The 20,615-nt window shown below is 36.4% G+C and overlaps 1 protein-coding gene across 5 annotated transcripts; it reads left to right on the top strand.

Annotated features, from left to right (window-relative positions):
- The first annotated feature begins 1,332 nt into the window (after positions 1-1,332).
- LOC6567570 (sodium/potassium-transporting ATPase subunit alpha) lies at positions 1,333-20,406 on the top strand. Of its 5 annotated transcripts, none has more exons than XM_043214991.1 (11): positions 1,333-1,785; positions 3,504-3,520; positions 6,894-6,974; positions 8,582-8,716; positions 8,797-9,063; positions 9,150-10,931; positions 11,004-11,219; positions 11,792-11,886; positions 18,707-18,881; positions 18,958-19,190; positions 19,258-20,406. In XM_043214991.1, the coding sequence occupies exons 2-11, from the start codon at positions 3,509-3,511 to the stop codon at positions 19,376-19,378; spliced, it is 3,117 nt and encodes a 1,038-aa protein (XP_043070926.1). In that variant the 5' UTR covers positions 1,333-1,785; positions 3,504-3,508; the 3' UTR covers positions 19,379-20,406. The 5 variants fall into 5 exon arrangements, with proteins under 5 accessions (XP_043070926.1, XP_032595846.1, XP_032595845.1 ...); XM_032739955.2 differs by lacking the exon at positions 11,792-11,886 and adding an exon at positions 16,286-16,380 and having other exon boundaries at positions 3,383-3,520; XM_032739954.2 differs by lacking the exon at positions 11,792-11,886 and adding an exon at positions 13,351-13,445 and having other exon boundaries at positions 3,383-3,520.
- Positions 20,407-20,615: the final 209 nt, after the last annotated feature.

Raw genomic sequence — 20,615 nt, 5'->3', positions numbered from 1 at the left:
TGGGCAGATACAATATATTTGACGGCTGGATTCAGGGAATATCGTATTCGAGCGAGTAAATTATACCAAAAAAATACAATATTCCAGCTGTGTAAACTAACCACAAGCAAACAATCGTTGCTTAATATTTAACTCTTTAGCTTTTTCATATCGACATTAAGTATTTCGAATCTTATCAGCCATTCGTAAATAATATCGAGGATTTTTCCGCAGTAAGTCAGTAAGTCACATCGTCAAGGACTTTTAGTTGGGTTAATTACAGCTAAGCAGCTTTTACTGTACACAAATCAACCCCTTCCGACCCCGCTGCTTAAAACCCTGTTAGCCAAGTTTCTTTTGCTGCGATATCTTTATTGATTTTCTGTTTGGGTTTTCTATTACTTGGATCTGTATGTGTGTGTTTGTGTGTGTCTGTGTGCGAGGGTGCTGCTGACATTTAGTGTAATTAGACTTGCTCGTATTCGCATTTGTATTCGAGCTGAAGTACCCAAAATAGAACTGCACCACTTAAGATAGCTGGCGAGCGAAAGATGTCCTCGCTCAAGAGTCCTTCGTCCCCAACCCCCAAGACATGTTCAGAAAAACTTACTGCTGACATTTATATATTACTTTACGCTCTGACTGACTTTGTTTTTTATTTCTTGTCCTTTTTTATCTTTTTGTATAATGAGTGAGTTTGTCCAACCGCTTGACATGTTGATGAATAATTAACATCTCTCTGTGGGTGTGTGTGAGTGTGTGTGTGAGATGACGTCATTGTTGCTGAGGCGCTCGATAAGCGATTAAAAGAACGGACATGACGAATTGTAAAAGTAAATGTCAAAAACTCTTACTGTGGATGTTTTATCAAAAAGGTTTTTGTTTTCGTTTCTAGCTGCTTATACAATTCATGCAAATGTCTACGGCTCGAAAATCGTCTGACTGACACACATTCCTGCGCAGCAGTTAACACACACGCACACACACTCTCTCTTTCTCTCTTAGCCTCAGCCTGAGACTCTTGCTCGAGTCGCGATTTTATGAGGGCGCTTCTGCTGCTCCAGTTTCGAAGTTCTCGCACCACTGTACACTGTACACTGCCCATTGCCTGCCTCACTTGTCACACTGCCATACATTTCGCGCGAGAGTTCGAAAGCTTATCTAATGCATAAGTATGTACTATACATATGCAGTCAGGCAGCCGCGGTAGGAGCGAAACATCTGGTAAACGAAAAGCTCGGAGCGATATCTTCGAATTCGGACGAACACGATAGAATTTTTTTCTTGTTTCGTTTATTTCGTTTGTTTGAACGAAAGCTTAACCACTCGCGGCATGCTGAAAATTTTCAGTCGAGCGTTGTTACCGAACTAGGAAGGTCGGTCTAACTGTAGTAGCTATATTGAGCTCTCGTCTCTCAAACGTCGGGTGGTACAGCCAGTGTGCCAGTACTAGTACAGCTCTACACAGCTCCGCTCTGCCCGCCGCCTCCTCCTGCGTTGCGCTGGTGCTGCTGCCCGCTGCTTACACAATAACTGTGCATCGATAAAGCCGAAGAAGAAGCACACAGGATACAAAAAGAAGCAAAAGAAAAAAACGCAAACTCTTAAGCTGTTCCACAGCTTAACGAGTATAAAAAAAAAACGCAACGTGTGTGTGATTTGTTATTGTTGTTCGCAGTTAAAGTGTAAAATATAGTTTAAAGGGGTAGTTTTCTGTGAAATCACCCCTCCTCCGATCGCCCCCCTCAACAACGAGGCACAGCTAAACGGAAAGAAAATTGTGTAATAGCACTCGAAGTGTAAAAGGTAGACATCAAAAATTAAACAAGACTCTTACTTACTGTGGGTAACATTTATCATCTTTTTATTATGTAGACGTTGTCGTTAGATTTTTACTCTTTAAATGCAACCCTAGTAAAACTTTGTATATATATAAAATAAAAAGTAAAAAAAAAGGAGACCAACGACAACGTCCTTGTACAAAATCGATTTTCCAAAACTTCATGCCAGAGCCGTAATGGATACGTATGTGGTGTATAGACTATATATACATATATACATATATATATATAACTATACATAAGAGCTTTTCAAGAACTGTGTAATTAATATTTAACTGATTGATTTTGTGACAATGTGTCTGAAATGTCTCTTCTCATTTAACATACATGTTAACAGTAACTTTCATTTGGTTTGACATTCAGTTTCCAGTGCTGCTTCTCTGTCCAATCGAATATTCTATCTATATAAAAGTATATACAGTGGACGCGAAAACTTTTGCAAATATTATTTTTTGTTGCTTACAAATTCATATAAAACGCAAGTCAAAATTTGCTACTCTTTAAAAGTAACATGCAAAAATTGCAGATTTGCAAGCAAAGGAATGCATTGAAAAATACGGCTATAATTTCTCATTTTAGCGGTCCCTGTATATATGTAATATTTGCATGCATTCTACGTATGTGTGTATTATATACAAAATACTTGTCCGTCTGTCTGTTCTTTTTTCTTTCGCTTTATGCACATTAATTTTTTATAGCGCTGACGTACATTTGGTGGCAATGAAATCGTTTAGATTCAATTGCGGCGATTTCATTTTGGAATAGCAGTAATTTCCTGGCCACCCCAAACGGTTGCCTGTGCCTGTGCCCCTATATATATATATAATATAATATATATATATATATATATATATATATATATATATAACCCCAAGCATAGGAGCCCAACTGAAAGAGAGCAGCGGGCAGTGAGGCAATGAGGGGCGCCCAAGTTCGGGTGCTGGGCAAAGGGGGGAGAGAGGGGACGACCACCCGTTGTTGGTTATTTCATAATTCTGTGCGCGCTACAGAAACAGAGATGGAATAATCTTGGACAACAGTATAATATATATTCTTTTTACATTTTGTGTTTCGCATATCCCTTACACATTATTCTCTGTGCTGCGCTGCTCTCAGTGTGCTCACAATAAGATGGCGCTCATTTTCGAAGTGCTAGCCATTGCATTCGATATCGAAAATCACGCGCCCTCACTCTCTATTGCTGTGCACTCTCTTTTTTGGGCTCTTGTCGTGTGCCATTATTTAACATCCTTCTACTGCTGCTGCTGCTGCTAGCTGCAGTTTCTATTCCAGTTAGCTTCCACTTCCAATTTCCATGCCGACTCTCTCTGCACTGCTTTTTACTGTTACCTTTCCATTGGCTTTGGTAGTGCGGTCCACTTGCTGCTTCGCCGCCATGCGCTGGCTGGCTCCTCTGCACCCTTCCAGGGTCGTCTCTTTTCTCTTCTTCTTCTTCGTTTTTTTGTGCCTGCCTGCAGATTGTTGCATAAGCTAAAAATCATTAAATTTTCTTTTCATTTTTTTCTCCCTTTTTTTTGTTTTTTTTTATTTCTTTATTGCAGTTTCTGTTCCTTGTTTTATGTTTTTTTATTTTTATAACTGTTATTAAGTTTTGTCTGTGGCTGTAATTTTTTTTATTATTTGTTATTCGTCGTTTTACCGTCACACTTCGTCACATCGCAGACGTTATGAGTGTTCAGGTGGGTAAAAAGAAAATAATAATAATTTCAAAAATAATCAGAAATATGTGCTAACTAGACGGTATTTTACGTATTAATTTAATTATCATTAATTTGCGATCATCATTTGCATATATAATTTTATTTTTAGTTTCCTATTAATTGTAGTATTAGTTTCTTTTCTATTGAATTTACTTATTAAGTGTTTAACAGAAATGTAAGGTTGATTTTTTCTGGCCCCAAAACCACCGTATATTTTATCGTATAAGGTTTTCAATGTGGATAAACCTCTAATCTAATTTAATCTGATGGGTCTCGCATGCTAAGTGATTAAGATGTTTGACAGTGAAATATTGTAGATCTGTGTAATGGCGAAAGCAACGAAAATAACCGCAAAAAAGGTACGATAACGAACGCTTTAATAATAGACAAACGAGAATCGGTTAAGCGAGGGAGGAACATGCAAAACATGCGAATAATTAGCGTTCATTTGTTAAAAGTCATGTACACAAGCAGGCAGGGACGTGTTTGAACTGGAGATCATTAGCATCTGCTTACCAAAAATACGACAATCGTAAAACGTGTTCGCATTCGAGAAGTGTCTGATACTGAGCAGGGATGCTCTTCATAAAAATAATATAAACAGGTCAACAGACAGACACAAAAAAATCAAAACAAAAAACAAGCTGGAACTGGTTTTTAACTGGTTATCGAAGATCACGGTTAGAGATCAAAAGATCGATGCGCTTTGCAACTAACAATTTAAATTGATAAGCACAAAGCACCTGTTTGTCTATTCTAGTTTTAGACTGGTTCAAACCGGACTGACATAGATATCGACAGACGGAGAGATAGAGAAAGAGCGAGAGACGGAGAAAAGCTCATCTCAGTTGAAATGTGCTGTTTTATGCACTTTCGTTAAGCTGAGATTGAAATGGAAAATTGTTTACAATTGCCGTTGCCATTGTGTGGCTTAATTTGCTCATTTTTTTGTTGTTTTCTTTTCTTTTTGGGCACATACTTTTATGGCATATGCATATGTATGTGTGCCTATGTGTGAGTGGTGCTCGTTTGCCAGATAGGTTTTTGCATTGATTGAACAATTAGCGGGGCCGAGCTGACTGACTGAGTGACTGACTGACTGGGTGACTGGCTGTCAATTTTTTATCTCACTCTCGCCATGCATCCGATAACTGGTCGTTATGTAGTTTGTATGTTGTTGTAAATTGATATTCAAGTTCAAATGCCAAATGCTTTGCGCGACAAAAAGTGCGCGCCAAATGCTCAAACAATAACGTTGGGGAAACCGCTGGGCAGCAAACACACAGATACACACACACACAGAGAAAGACATGCATTTGTATCGGAGCGCGCTTAATTGACAGCGTTATGTAAACTTCTCTATGTCGTCGGCCGGGCCATTGTCGCTTTTTGATTTATATCCCAACCATCCTGAGCCAGTTTGCCCCCAAAGCGTTCTAATTGTTTTCGACCAGCTCTCCTCCAGTTCTCCTACAGTTCTCGAATCTCACATGCTGAGTTTTGTCACTACTACTACTACCATAACAACAACAACAACCGCAACAACAACAATTTACAACACAATTCGCATTCAGCATTTTCAATGGCCGCGTGACGCGTTTCGTTTTCAAATTTCAAATGAATCGAACCATGAACACAACAAATAAATAAATAAATACAAAAAAATAAAAGTCACCTTTCAATTGATTTAATTTATTTAGGAAAGAATAAATTATCGCCAGTCGAGCTGTCTGTGGGAGTTAAAAAAAAAACCATATATCGAATGTATTAACAATTGTTTGCATTATTTAAGATATTCGTTAAATTGAAAGTTTAAGTTACAGTTAAGCTATATAACTAACCAATTTTATATTATACCCTTAGATTGTTTAGCATACGTTAATCAGCAAATATATATATACCCCACATATATATATATATATCTATAGAAAGATCTGAAATTGTCTGCAATCTAATCAAACCAGACGCAAACAAACAAATAAAGGGCCACAGTTAATAAATGTGCGTAAGCAGAACTCAAATATATATATAAATAAAAAAGAAAAAAATATGTATATTTTTCAAGATTTATTTCATGCCCCACTTTAAAACTCAAAAGCCCAATAAGGCCCCCCTTGTGTCCCTCCTACCCCCATTTGTACAATCGCTTGAGCAAATAAATAATCAAAGCACAAACAAAAGTCGACGAATTTGCTTTTGCTGCCCATCAAGCGTTGCCGGCGTCCAAGCGATCGCGACAGGTTGATCCTAACCCCCACCCCCACCAAGATACTTATATATACTTATATATGTATATATATATTTATATATACGAGTACATATATACTTAGTTATCTGTAGACATTTTGTATCTCTCTCTTTCGCTCGCTCGCTTGCTCGTGCGCTCTTTGTTTGTTTAATTACTTGGCATGTCGTTTTATTTTGCATGAGTATCAAAAACCTATAACAGAGATACATATCTCTCTTTTTTTTGTGTACAGTGCTCACTCGAAAATCACAACCTTGAGATATATAAAGTGAGTTCGAAATGTGACATTTTTGGGAAATGATGATTTCACAATATTTTTGTACCTTAACTTAAAATAATTAGGAGTATATTTTAATGGTTTCATTTGAAAGCCACTTCCAAATTTATAAAAAAAAATGTTTATTATGTTAACTTTAACGAGTGATCACTGCGTTCAAATATTATTTGTTTGTTTGTTTGTTTGTTTTTTTTTTGTTTTGTGCATTCGAATTACACTTTGTGATTCATAATGTCCATTTTGCTGATAAATATTCGCCTAGTTGTGGAGGCTAGTTATCGCAGAAGGCACCAATTCAACCCCATTGTTGACGTCAGTGGCGGTCCCATAATGAAGCGGTATTATCTATCAGTCGGTCGAGTAACGATATGCCTCGCCTTCCAATTGCTATCCAAGTAGCGGCACATGCGCCCTGTTGTCCCTTCCAATATTCAGTTCATCAGCACAGCCAACATGATTCATTGTCCATTTGGGATTGTCCTCGTTCTAGTATTATATATATATATATTTGTATGAGTAGATTATTATTAAGATTCGCTTATGCCATCCATCCAGTTTTGATACATCATCATCATCATCATCATATATGTAGTGTTTAATGTAATGTTTATTTGATTAGTTAATCATTTTATGTATATCCCAATCAGTCTAGTGTTCTAAAGTAATGCATTTAATTATGCTTGTCGTTCTGTTTTTGTTTCGCCATTGTTTGTTACGTTTTGATTTGTATTTCTTCCCGTCGTTCATCATCAATCAACATCATCAATCAATACCAACACCAATACCAACACCACCACCAACACCAATATCAATATCAACAACTACAGCATGGGAGAGCGGACTCTTATCGAGTCGCAACGGTTATTGCAACCGATGACGACAATCGCACAGCCGATGGCCGCTACAAGGTAAATTGCTTCTTTCCTTTTTTTTGTTTTGTATTTTCGTTTTCATTTTAAAATTTTTCGCCACACATTCTCATAAACAAATACTTATATACATACATACATGGCAAATATGTGTATACATATATATATACATATATAACATATACTGTACACAAAAATCATCGATTTGTTCCACATTTTTGTCGATTTGTTCGGTTATGCTTTCAATTTATATTATTTATTATGTGCTTATGGGTTATTTCAACTTTTTTACTTAACATTTTCATCAAACTATTTGCGTTTCTTACACTTCTTACATTTATTATTTTTGCATTTATATAATATTTACTCGTAATTTGGGCATGATTCCAACATTATTCTGACACTTGACATTTGAACGAAATTATCGAAAGATCGAAAGATCTTAAATATAGCACAACCGTTTCAATATACCAGTGCATTTAGATGAGATATTTGCGAATTGAAGTGTACTGTAATAGATTAGATAGTTCTTACATAATTCTAGTAACATATTTTGAAATAACTGGAAAATTCTCTAGAATATATGAATATTATAGAAAATAAATAAGTTGATAATTCTCAACAAAGGCCATAGTAATTGCAACCAGTTGAAGTTCATGAGCATTCAAGTAGAACTCGTTTAAGCCAGTTTTGAGCATTTCCATATAGTTTGAAATATGTGCACTTGTTGCGACGTCACACAGTGATAAGTATAGCAGACAAACATAAAAAAAAAGACTGACAGACAGAAAATATAGACTATAGAGCTTTGCCGCAGACCCGAGACTAGACCAACGACAGCTGGCGTGTCTATATCTATATGAGTGGAACATATATATATATATATATAGTATAAAATTATTTATAATTATTTCATGAGTGGTTTTCTTTGCCAAATTCGAAAGTTTAGTGAGGTCAATGTGTGCATGATAAATAAATGTTGGTTCTAGCCATTTATTATATGATCCGTTGTAGATTATCATTTTGGGTTGTTAAACAACTCGTTTCCTACTTAATGCCTTTTGTAGATAGTAACATTTTTAGATTGTATCAATGGTTTTTTGTTTTCCTTTTATTTATTTTTTTGTTTTTAAACATTTTCATTCATTTTACGTGACATTCACATTTTGCGCGTTTTGCGCGCGACTAAAATCGCTACATGATGTTTTGCATGCGCGCTGTATTTTGTGTTCAGCTTAGATTAGCGAGAAGCAAAACAAATATTCTCACGCTCGCTGCTCATTAGCAATTACGAGTATTTAGCTCCTCCTACCCCCCACACCCCCTATCCATTCGATGGATCACCCCCATAACCGAATGGGGTAATTGGTAAGTTGGGAACGTGTGGCAACTATGATGGTATTGTAGCTGATAACTCTTCTCTATGTAACACAACACTCTCTAAAATGGTAAAAGGTCTCCCTTTACAAAGTGCACCCTATAACAAAATCCTATCTGGGGCATAACGGTTGATGGCATGGAGTAAATCGATTTTTGTGTTTTCTATTTTTTGGGTTAATTGTACTGCCTCACAAAAATAAAAAAATAAAACAGAAACTAACTTGTATTTTTTCACCATCCTTTTAACTCGTTTGTCATGCCCACAGTCAAGACGCAAGATGCCGGCCAAAGCAGTCAATAAGAAAGAGAATTTAGATGATCTCAAACAGGAGTTAGATATCGACTTTCATAAAATCTCTCCTGAGGAATTGTATCAGCGCTTTCAGACACATCCCGAAAATGTAAGTGCTTACAATGATCAAAATGAAAAACATCCATACAGTTGATAGCTGATCTAATTTTTGCATTTTTTTATGTATAGGGTCTGAGTCATGCCAAGGCCAAGGAGAATTTAGAACGAGACGGTCCCAATGCGCTCACACCGCCCAAGCAGACGCCCGAATGGGTGAAGTTCTGCAAGAATCTGTTCGGTGGCTTCGCCATGCTGCTGTGGATCGGTGCTATACTTTGTTTCGTGGCCTATTCGATTCAGGCCACAACCAGCGAGGAACCGGCCGATGATAACTTGTATCTGGGTATTGTACTTTCCGCTGTCGTCATTGTGACAGGCATTTTCTCCTACTACCAGGTGAGATACGATCTTAACAGCTGCACACTTGAGTTGTGGGTACTTATAATAATTGTATGATTTCATGCACTTCCATTTTAATATAGGAATCGAAAAGTTCCAAGATTATGGAATCGTTCAAGAACATGGTGCCCCAGTTTGCCACTGTTATACGTGAGGGCGAGAAACTGACGCTGCGCGCCGAGGATCTCGTCCTGGGCGATGTGGTTGAAGTGAAGTTCGGTGATCGCATACCCGCCGACATACGCATCATTGAGGCGCGCACCTTCAAGGTGGACAACTCATCGCTGACCGGTGAATCGGAGCCGCAATCGCGTGGTGCCGAATTCACACACGAGAATCCCCTGGAGACCAAGAATTTGGCGTTCTTCTCGACCAACGCTGTGGAGGGCACTGCCAAGGGTGTTGTCATTAGCTGTGGCGATCATACCGTTATGGGTCGCATTGCTGGCTTGGCATCCGGTCTGGATACCGGCGAGACACCAATTGCCAAGGAAATTCATCATTTCATTCATTTGATTACCGGCGTCGCTGTGTTCCTTGGCGTTACCTTCTTTGTGATTGCCTTCATTTTGGGCTACCACTGGCTGGATGCGGTCATCTTTTTGATTGGCATCATTGTCGCCAACGTGCCCGAGGGTCTCCTGGCCACTGTCACCGTGTGCCTCACCCTGACCGCCAAGCGTATGGCATCGAAGAACTGTTTGGTGAAGAATTTGGAGGCTGTCGAAACCCTGGGCTCCACCTCGACCATCTGCTCCGATAAGACAGGCACACTCACTCAGAACCGAATGACAGTCGCTCATATGTGGTTCGATAACCAAATTATTGAGGCCGACACCACTGAGGATCAGTCGGGTGTTCAATACGATAGAACTAGCCCTGGATTCAAGGCGCTCTCTCGCATTGCCACTCTCTGTAACCGTGCCGAGTTCAAAGGTGGCCAGGACGGTGTGCCCATTCTGAAGAAGGAAGTCAGCGGTGATGCCTCCGAGGCGGCACTGCTCAAGTGCATGGAACTTGCTCTCGGCGATGTGATGAACATTCGCAAGCGTAACAAGAAGATTGCCGAAGTGCCATTCAATTCGACCAACAAGTACCAGGTGTCCATTCACGAGGTTGAGGATGCCAACGATCCACGTTTCCTGCTCGTCATGAAGGGTGCTCCCGAGCGTATTCTCGAACGTTGCTCGACCATCTTCATCAACGGCAAGGAGAAGGTACTCGACGAGGAGATGAAGGAGGCATTCAACAATGCCTACATGGAGCTCGGCGGACTTGGCGAGCGTGTGCTCGGTTTCTGTGATTTCATGCTGCCCTCTGACAAATATCCCACTGGCTTCAAGTTCAACACCGATGACATTAACTTCCCCATTGACAATCTGCGCTTCGTCGGACTCATGTCCATGATTGATCCCCCACGTGCCGCTGTGCCCGACGCTGTGGCCAAGTGCCGTTCTGCCGGCATTAAGGTCATCATGGTTACCGGCGATCATCCGATTACTGCCAAGGCCATTGCCAAGTCTGTCGGCATCATCTCCGAGGGCAACGAGACCATTGAGGATATTGCCCAGCGCCTCAACATCCCCATCTCTGAGGTCAATCCCCGCGAGGCCAAGGCCGCCGTTGTCCACGGTGCCGAACTGCGCGATGTATCTTCCGACCAGCTCGACGAGATCCTTCGCTATCACACTGAAATCGTGTTTGCCCGTACCTCACCCCAGCAGAAACTCATCATTGTCGAGGGTTGCCAGCGCATGGGAGCCATTGTGGCTGTCACTGGTGATGGTGTCAACGATTCGCCTGCTCTAAAGAAGGCCGATATTGGTGTTGCTATGGGTATTGCCGGCTCCGATGTGTCCAAGCAGGTGCGTTCTCTTAAACATCTTTATCTAAACAGATTTAATTGATTGCTAATCGACGATTGATTGCTATTGCAGGCTGCTGACATGATCTTGTTGGATGATAACTTTGCCTCCATTGTTACTGGTGTTGAGGAGGGTCGTTTGATCTTTGACAATCTGAAGAAGTCCATTGCATACACTCTGACCTCCAACATTCCCGAAATCTCACCCTTCTTGGCCTTCATTCTGTGCGACATACCACTGCCACTGGGTACAGTTACAATTCTGTGCATCGATTTGGGCACTGACATGGTAAGTTTACCCGCCTCCCCGCCCCAAAAAGAGCTAACCACCTAAACTAATCATAATATATACACATATATATAACTGTATATGTGCCTAAGATATAGCTGTGCAAGTTAAATGTAAAAGTTCCAACAAGTCAAGTTAGATAGCTACATAAGAATCCATCCCCCTCAAAAAAAAAATCACCCGCCACATAAATTGCATAAACTGTACAATTGAATACAATTGATTTGGGGGCGAGCAGATACCAGCCATATCGCTGGCCTACGAAGGACCCGAGGCGGACATTATGAAGAGGCGTCCACGCAATCCCGACGTGGACAATCTAGTCAACGAAAGGTAAAATGGAAAGCAGCCATTGCTGTGACTCGTAATACGATTTGTCCGGCTGCCCGCTAACTGCTAGTTTTAGGCTATATTTATATATATATATATACAACTCTCTATTTGTAGTTTAAGTACTCTCCTACCAACGATTGAGCTGCTAGCTCGTAAACTCTGTAATACTCTGTATGAAAAATTGTAAATTGTAAAACCGTTTTGCTAATCTTACGCTCCTGCAATAATCCACAACCTAGGTGCCAGCCATATCATTGGCCTACGAACATGCCGAAGCCGATATTATGAAGCGTCCGCCACGTGACCCATTCAACGATAAATTAGTGAATTCAAGGTGCCAATCAAGTCAATTTCTACTACCCAAACACACATACACACTCGCACACACATACACACACACACACACATATATACACTCACACTAACATTAACACTGCACTTGTGTGTTAAACTTAAAGAAAAACCGATGAAAAAAAACAATACTAAAACTAAAAAAGCGTTTTAGCTGCAACATCATAAACTATAACTTATCGATGTCTGTGTATGTGGCTGGATTGTAATTAGCATAAGCGTAAATTAAACTAAAAAACCAAACAAAACAAAAAATACAATAACAAACTTGCAGCGCAGCAAAGAACTAAATACAACTAACTAACAAACCGTTCCATATTTATGGTTTACAAACTTACTTCTAAGATTATCATTTACACATTGAACATTTCTCACACATTTTTGTAGCATACCTTTCTTAAATCCATTTAATCCATTCGTCATCCTGATCGCCCATTTCATTAACAGCTCTGTACAATTCCCACCTCTTTTTTCACACACTTTATATATATATTGTGTTTATATTTTTATTTGTAACAAAAAGTAATCTCAATTGGCCATACACATCCATACCAAATACCCACGTTCTTCTGCCTTTGTGTAAATTTGCGAACAGTTCCCAAAAAAAAAAAAAACCCAAAAATAACCAAGAAAATTTGCCTCTGTTCTAACGCTCTAAATGTTAATTGATGTGCGTTGTACATGTTTCGTTTACCTCACCGCCAAAATTGTTTTCACAAGTGTTTTTTTTTTTTGTTTTTCCCACCGTCCCGCTGAAATATTGGCATTGTTTGTTTAAAATATAATTTATGCGTTTTGTAAAACTAAACCAAAATTTAACAACAACAAAAAAACCAAACCGAAATTAACATTGCAAAATTGTTTGTCACGTACATATTTGGCATTTACACATATACATATTATATTGATTGGTATTAACAAAATTAACTGCACACAAAATCTGTAGCAAATACAATAGTCGCAAACGCATACATAGCATAACAAAAACTCCAAAAAGGAAGTTCTTGAAATTTTTTTTGAAAATTATGCAATTTACGATTTATGTTGTTTACAAATCTTTTATGTTATTTAAGTTGCGACACAATTCCTCACATTCCTCCACTCTCAATGCTCAGACTCAACTGAAATCATTTTAACAGCTGACTAAGCTAGCTTTAAGTCGTCCAGTTCTTAAGTCGTCGCTTATTCAATTAGTATATAAGTTGCCAAAGGTTTTCCTTCCCCTTAACAAACACCCTTACCCACCCACCAACCACACCCTGCGGCAGATTTTCCACAGATTTCGCAGTCGTTGTCTACAGTTTCCGTTTGACACCCTTGAAGGAGAGAGACCGCGATATATATTTCAGAATGAGAGAATAGATACCAACTGAATTTGCCATAATTTATCGTATTGATTTTTAATTTATTTTTATTCCACAAACGTTGAACGCGCTCGCACGTTTAGGTGCCAGCGATTTCCTTAGCCTATGAGACGGCTGAATCTGATATTATGAAACGCCAGCCCAGGAATCCCTTTTCGGATAAGCTGGTCAACGAAAGGTAAAGTTTTTCTTTGTGCTGCCCTCAACAAATAACAACAACAACAACAACTACTACTACTACAAAATCAAACATATGAGAAAATCAAAATCAAATACACAAAAACATACAAAGTAACAAAAAAAAAAAAAATCAAAGTAAATCTGAGGTGCAAATGAACAACAATAAATCTCTTCTTTTTATTGCAACCACAGCATAATAATGATCTTAAAAGAAAATTACAAATTTTGATATTTATCTAAAGTACATTTTCGAAAACGTTTTTCGGTCAAAAACTTTAAAGCAAAGTACGCTTTCTATCTAAAGAAATTTAATTCAGTCATCTTTTTTTGTCTACTACTAAACTAAGAACTAAGAACTTTTCAAATTAGCTTCAAGTATTCTTTAGCCTATAATTATATTACCTTTTTCGGTTGAATGTTTTAAAAGCTGTGCATTTTTTTAAAAAAATAATTATTTATGTTTATTCTAAATTACAATTGATTCTTTTATGTATTTTTTGTTAAATGTTTTAATTTGTTAAAGTTTTTTTTTTGGAAGAGTTCTAATTATTTTTGTTTCATGTTTTATGTGTTTTAATGTTTTTTTTTCTTGAGTTGAGTATCTTCAAATTTCAGTTCTAGTTAAATGTCTCAAGTTAAGTAACGTAATGTTGAAATATTTCTAGATTATTAACATTGTTGATCTCGACTTTACATTTTATTATAGCTAAAACGAAAAACCGTATTTCATTTCGATTCTAAAGCACTTTCATGCTGATCTAGTTAAAATCATTTTTAATAACTTTTGCTCTTTAGCAGCAGACTTCTTCAAACAAACACTGGGGCTATAGGCTTCACAAATACACTTACAATTTTGTATACTCTTTCAATTTATTTCGTTCGTGAAGTATCTTACTACTTTTATTTCTTTAAATATTTTGTCTTATTTCAAAAGTTTCATTTAACTTTTGTTGATGTAATTTGCGCTTTTCATATTATATTCTAATGCAATGATATAAAATGCTATATACAACTTAATTTATATGCGCATACTCGTATTCCAATATATACTTAAATATATATACATATATATCTACAATAGCAACAGTTTATTTATGTAATTTCAATTCATTTTTTGCAATTCTTCAATTTATCAAACAATATCAAATGTGAAACACTGAAAATCAAAGTTAAAAAAGAAACACAAAGAAAAACTACGCAACTACTTATTCGGGTGATATATATCTGATCCATCTCGCCTTGGAAACAAAAAAAAAAAAACAAGAATCAACGAATTTCGCACTTGAAAAACTGAAAGAAAATGAAAACCAAACACCTGGAAAATGTCTTCTTCACCAATTCTGTGAAAAAACGACCACTTTCGGCTTATATAATTCTCAAAAGATTATTCACACAAGCAATTCGCAATTCGCAATTGCTTCCTTTTGGTCTCTCTTGCTCTCTTGCTTGAATATGTAATATGTATATCTACTACGGTGCTCCAATTCTTTCTACTTGCCCTATAATTTCATTGCTTGTAACACTCATTTTTTTTTCCATAAGACCAATTCTCTTAACTTTCGATTATCTATCTCAATTCCATTTTGGAAGGTAAGTCTACGTCAGCGTTGTTTCTGCGCCGCCCACCCACTCGACTAAGACCAGATCTGGAGTGTGTATCTATTGGATATATACTACATATGCATATATATATATATACAATTAGTTGCGATCTCAGACAACTTTTCCATAGTGTTATCTTATCTTATTTTATGCTAGTACAGGTTTAACTATAATTCTAGTGAGTCTGTAATATGCAGATATATGTAATTTTCCTTGCGTTTACTTATGCTAATTGCAATTGTATATCGAATTTAATGCATTCCTAGCCAGTAGTTGATATCTTCTCAACATACTCATACGTCATTTAACCGTTTTCTCTCTGATTGTTCGAAAACATTAAAAACACCATCTATCAACCCAACCAGTCAGTCATCAATCGAAGAGATCTCTCTCTCTCTCTCTCTCTAAACTCTTGATCGGTCGGTCAGTTTATCAATCATCAATCAATCAATCATTGTTTTGATTTGTAGTAAACCAATCGCGTTAAAAACTGTCGCAAATTTTCTCTAGTCTTAACATATATACTTATATATATAAATATATTTAACAAAAGCAAAAATATAGTGCAAGTTAAGCTCTAAGCAAACTCTTTACCAACTCAAACGTAATCCTCTTTTTGTACTACCCGAAGTTTTGTTACTTGGGTGCCCGATTTTTTGCCACCCAGTGTAGTTTTTAGGTTTGTAAGTACACATGAGCTAAATACCAAATACAAAATACAGCTAAAACAATAACAATTACCACTAAATAATAATACCAATTACCAAACAAATACTGAACTTGATAAGCTCCTGATTGAACACTGTGTAACGCTCTCTCTTTATCAAATACCAAATGCAACTGCCCCCTCTCTCTCTCTCTCGCTCTCTCTCTGTCTCTATCTAAGTACTAATTATTAACTATAACTAATTTATGCGAAAACTATCTTAGCAATTATACTTATATATCTATTATTAGTATATACTATGACAACAAGTATTTATTATCTAATATACATACAATATGCCAGCAAGAGATTTACGTCAAACTTTAACCAAGTTTTTCCTTTTTCGTATTTTCCCCCACATTTTTTTCTAACTTTTATTATGTCTTTCTTTTGATTATACTCAAAAAATGACGAAACTACTTGCAAATTGCACTATAACAACTAATAAAAACAAATACTAAACTAAAATCTTCAAAACAAAAAAACAAAAAACGAAAACCAAAAATGAAAATGAAAATAATACCGCAAAGATACCGGCCATTTCACTCGCTTACGAGCAAGCCGAGAGCGATATTATGAAGCGTCAGCCGAGAGATCCGTACCGCGACAACTTGGTAAACCGCAGGTCAGGACAAATCTATTACGATAAGGATATAAAAATACAAAAAAAAAAAAACTAAGAATTGTTTACTTTTAGTTGTTTAGTTACAAAATACTAGAAAATGAACAAACATGCAACCACATCTTATTTTAAATTTTCCAATTTGACTTTGGTTTGAGTTGTGTGTGTGTCGCGTACCCTCTTTCTTCCTACCTCCCTCCCTACCAACCTGTCTTTCTCTCTCCAATTGGCCAGCAATCTACAAAAATTATTACTGAAACACACACCTAATTTTTAGTGCAACCCAAAAAACAAAAAAAAAACCTCAAAATTTGCATTTGTTTGTTCGTTTGCTGATGCATTTTTGTGTTCTGTTTCATTTGGTTTTGTTTTTTGGTGTCTTCTTCAACTATTTCGATAAAAGATTTTTACATATTTGAACCTTGCAACGGTTTTTGAATTAAATCAAATTTATCATTTAAATTCTTGTATTTTTCATTCGAGCTCTTGATGTGGAATGAAAAATGTTCTTAAAAATCACCAAAACAAAAATGTGTTTCTGTTTTCCAAATTCTAAAAAACATTTCTAAATATATATTACAAAAAAAAAAAAAAACAAATTCTTCCTTCTGTTAGTTTATTCCACAAAGGTTCCCAATTTATATATTAACTGTTTTTTGTCTTTTCGTTGTTAAACCAAAACCAAAACCAAAATCAATGTGCATCAATGTTTATGTGTTTTATCGCACATATCTACTACCATTAAATATATGTTTCCAAACCGAAACAATAATCAAGTCGCTTCTAGACCTAGTTCTGAGACATGCTGAGCATTAATAGCCAAAAAGAAAATAACACCACACCACACCACACACACACACACACACAGATACACACACACATGTACGTTGACAAATTACAAAAGTAAACAAAACGACTAGCGAAAAAATCATAACCGTAGTTAAAATTAGTACAATAAAAACAAACAAACCAACAAACAAAAAAACAACCAACCAAACAACAGACTACAACAATTACAATAACAAAACGAAGCTTACTGCCGTTACTTTTAGCCCAGTTAGTGTGTTACTTAGTAGTTGAGTTTGTTCAAGTCGATAAGCATAAAACCAAATACCAAATGCTTCAGTTGTGTTTTACTTAGATGATATACACTCATATCCGCATAAATATATATATAGATATTTAGATATATATATATATACTATATATCAAATATCAATCGCAAACTGAAATCCTCCCCAAGTCTGGTACCAAAAATACAACGTCGCAGTAAGTCTCAATCGTGGGCTCGGTTCTAAACAACAATGGATATTTTTTTTCGTATTATAATCAATTTTATTTCTAAGTCTATGTATGCATTTTTTTTTTTACGAAAAACAATGGTTTTTCCACATGTTAATTTTATGTGTAAGTTTTCCATATGTTTTTAAGTTGTGTTTTTGTTTTGTTCCAAAGTTTTTTAAGCGTAAGTAAATGAAAAATGGTATGCAAACCAAATACAAACAGTTGTGAATAGCTGCATTTGCTTGTCCCATTCTGTGTGCTTTTAATTTTTAATATACCACTGCATGTTTAGATACTAAATATTCTTAGAGTAGCTGCATGTTTTTAATACGTTGCCCACCCCAAAAACTAACAATAAAAACTTTGCTTTTCACCACAACTTTATAAAGATGCCAAAACAAAATCAGAATTATTAAGATAACGATTCTTTGCGCTCTCACGCTTATATTAAATGCGCGCTATAGCTAACAAAACAAATAAATATAAAATAATCGAAAACAAAATGATTCGCTTAAAACACAATCCACGCTATATGTAAAATTTAACACTCGTAAAACTAAAAAAACATTAAACATTCATTTGCTTAAAGTAAAAAAGAGTGCGTCCATCAGCTTAAAGATAAGACATAAAGATCAAAGTTACCAAATACAAAAGAAAAGGAAACTCGATTGCAATTTTGTGAACTGCTCTTGTTCAGGGTTTTTGCAAAAATGTCCAACTTACATTTATATTTCTACAATCAACTTATGTTTTATATTACTTCCATATTTGGAAAACATTCCTCTTTCATTTATTTTGTGATAACAAAAAAAACCATGAACAAATAAATGCCCAAACAATGCCTAATCTTTAATGCTCTTGGAAGGTCGCTTTGCGTTCAATATCAGTTCAAAAACAAACAAAAAAATAAGAGAAAAAAAAAGAAACATCAACAAATTACCACACAAAAATTAAATCTGAATGCATTGTCTCGAGCACATTTTAACGCATTTTGTTTGCCTTTTCATTTCTCTGCTCAATTTGTTAACGGCTTTACCAAAATTAGATTGATTTCGATGGCCTATGGACAAATTGGCATGATTCAAGCTGCCGCCGGTTTCTTCGTATACTTTGTCATTATGGCTGAGAACGGCTTTCTGCCCATGAAACTGTTTGGCATCCGTAAGATGTGGGACTCCAAGGCCGTTAACGATCTAACTGACTCGTATGGTCAGGAATGGGTGAGTTGTAATAGCACAAGTTTGGACAAGTTTGACGATTTCTAACGAATCATGCTATGTGTTTCTTTTTTTGTAGACCTATCGCGATCGCAAGACTTTGGAATATACCTGCCACACTGCCTTCTTCATTTCGATTGTGGTTGTGCAATGGGCCGATTTGATCATCTGTAAGACGCGTCGTAATTCCATCTTCCACCAAGGCATGCGTAACTGGGCCTTAAACTTTGGCTTAGTATTCGAAACGGTTCTCGCCGCCTTCCTCTCATACTGCCCCGGCATGGATAAGGGTCTGCGCATGTACCCACTGAAGTGAGCACTTCATCTGCGATTTATAATATATCAATCTGAAAACGTTGTTTTTTCTTTCTGTCAACAGACTCGTCTGGTGGTTCCCAGCCATTCCATTTATGTTGGCCATCTTTGTGTATGATGAGACGCGTCGTTTCTACTTGCGTCGCAATCCCGGCGGCTGGTTGGAGCAGGAGACATACTATTAAACACCTAAACACCCACACCCACACCCACATACACACAAACACACACACTCTCCCAACACCACCCAACACACATACACATACCCAATACACATACAACCAGCAAAGGCAACAAATAGTAATTGTTTATTTACCACAAAGCCACACAACCACAAAAGTGCAACCACAGCGACCACAGAATTCTGTGTGGCTCCAACAACAGCAACAATTGCAGCAACAAAGCCACAAAATAGTGCAACCACAGAATATTGTGTGGCTACAGCAACAACAACAGCAACAACAGCAACAGCTACAACTGCAGCTGCTCTTGCAACAAATAACAACAACAAAAGCTATAGCATAAAACATATTGCGATATGTTTTAAATTTTAATTTAATTATTTAAAGTAAAAACAAAAAAAAAACAAGCAAAAACAAAAATGCAAGCGATAATTATTTTAAACATTTAAGTAAATTTAAATTATAAATTAAAGCTATAAATAAGATTTAAATAAAAATAAAGTAAAAACTTCAACAAAAAAGAAAAAAAAACAACAACAAATTTCGAGAACACAAAAACAACCCCACAAACAATAACCTAACAACAAACCAAGTTTTTAGTAAAATTATTTAACAAAAAGCATAAACAACAATATATTTAATAAAAATGCTATAAAAGTGGAGAAAACCAAAAAAATAATAACAACGCAAACAGCGCGAAGAAACAAAAGCAAAGCTAAAGCGCAACTAACATTAATAATATTTACATACCCAACTCACAGACACACACACAGATACATATACACAGCCACCCACACAAACACACACACACACACACCTTTAGACAGATAACACAACGCATGAAGAGACAAATTATATAAGAAGTTTAGAGAAATTAAAAAATAATAAAAAAAGAAACGAAAATTTTGACAAAAAACAAAAAAAAAAACTAAACAAAAGGCAAAAAACAAAAATGGAATAAATTAGCGTAGTTACAAAATAAGCAGAGACGAAGCAAAGATAAAACAACAGCAACAACAACAACAACAACACGAATATTTGGACAAATTTGTGGGGCATCTGAGAAAAAAGCGAATGCAGAAATAAGCATAAATAAATGAAAAAAATAAAATAATAATAATAAAGAGGCAACACAATTAATATAATTGTTTATATATATACACAAATATTATATGGAAAAAAATTTGATTATATAAATGGAGCTATACAATACTTACAACAACCAAAAAACGATAACGAA

This window comes from Drosophila grimshawi, unplaced genomic scaffold (assembly GCF_018153295.1).
Source record: "Drosophila grimshawi isolate 15287-2541.00 unplaced genomic scaffold, ASM1815329v1 contig_311, whole genome shotgun sequence".
Classification (NCBI taxonomy): domain Eukaryota; kingdom Metazoa; phylum Arthropoda; class Insecta; order Diptera; family Drosophilidae; genus Drosophila; species Drosophila grimshawi.
This window is presented reverse-complemented; position numbering and strand designations above follow the sequence as displayed.

Excerpts from the sequence above, each read along its gene's own strand:
- LOC6567570 (XM_043214991.1), top strand. Across the intron at positions 11,220-11,791 it reads TCGATTTGGGCACTGACATG|GTGCCAGCCATATCATTGGC; the intron begins GTAAGTTTACCC and ends TCCACAACCTAG. Across the intron at positions 18,882-18,957 it reads ACTCGTATGGTCAGGAATGG|ACCTATCGCGATCGCAAGAC; the intron begins GTGAGTTGTAAT and ends CTTTTTTTGTAG.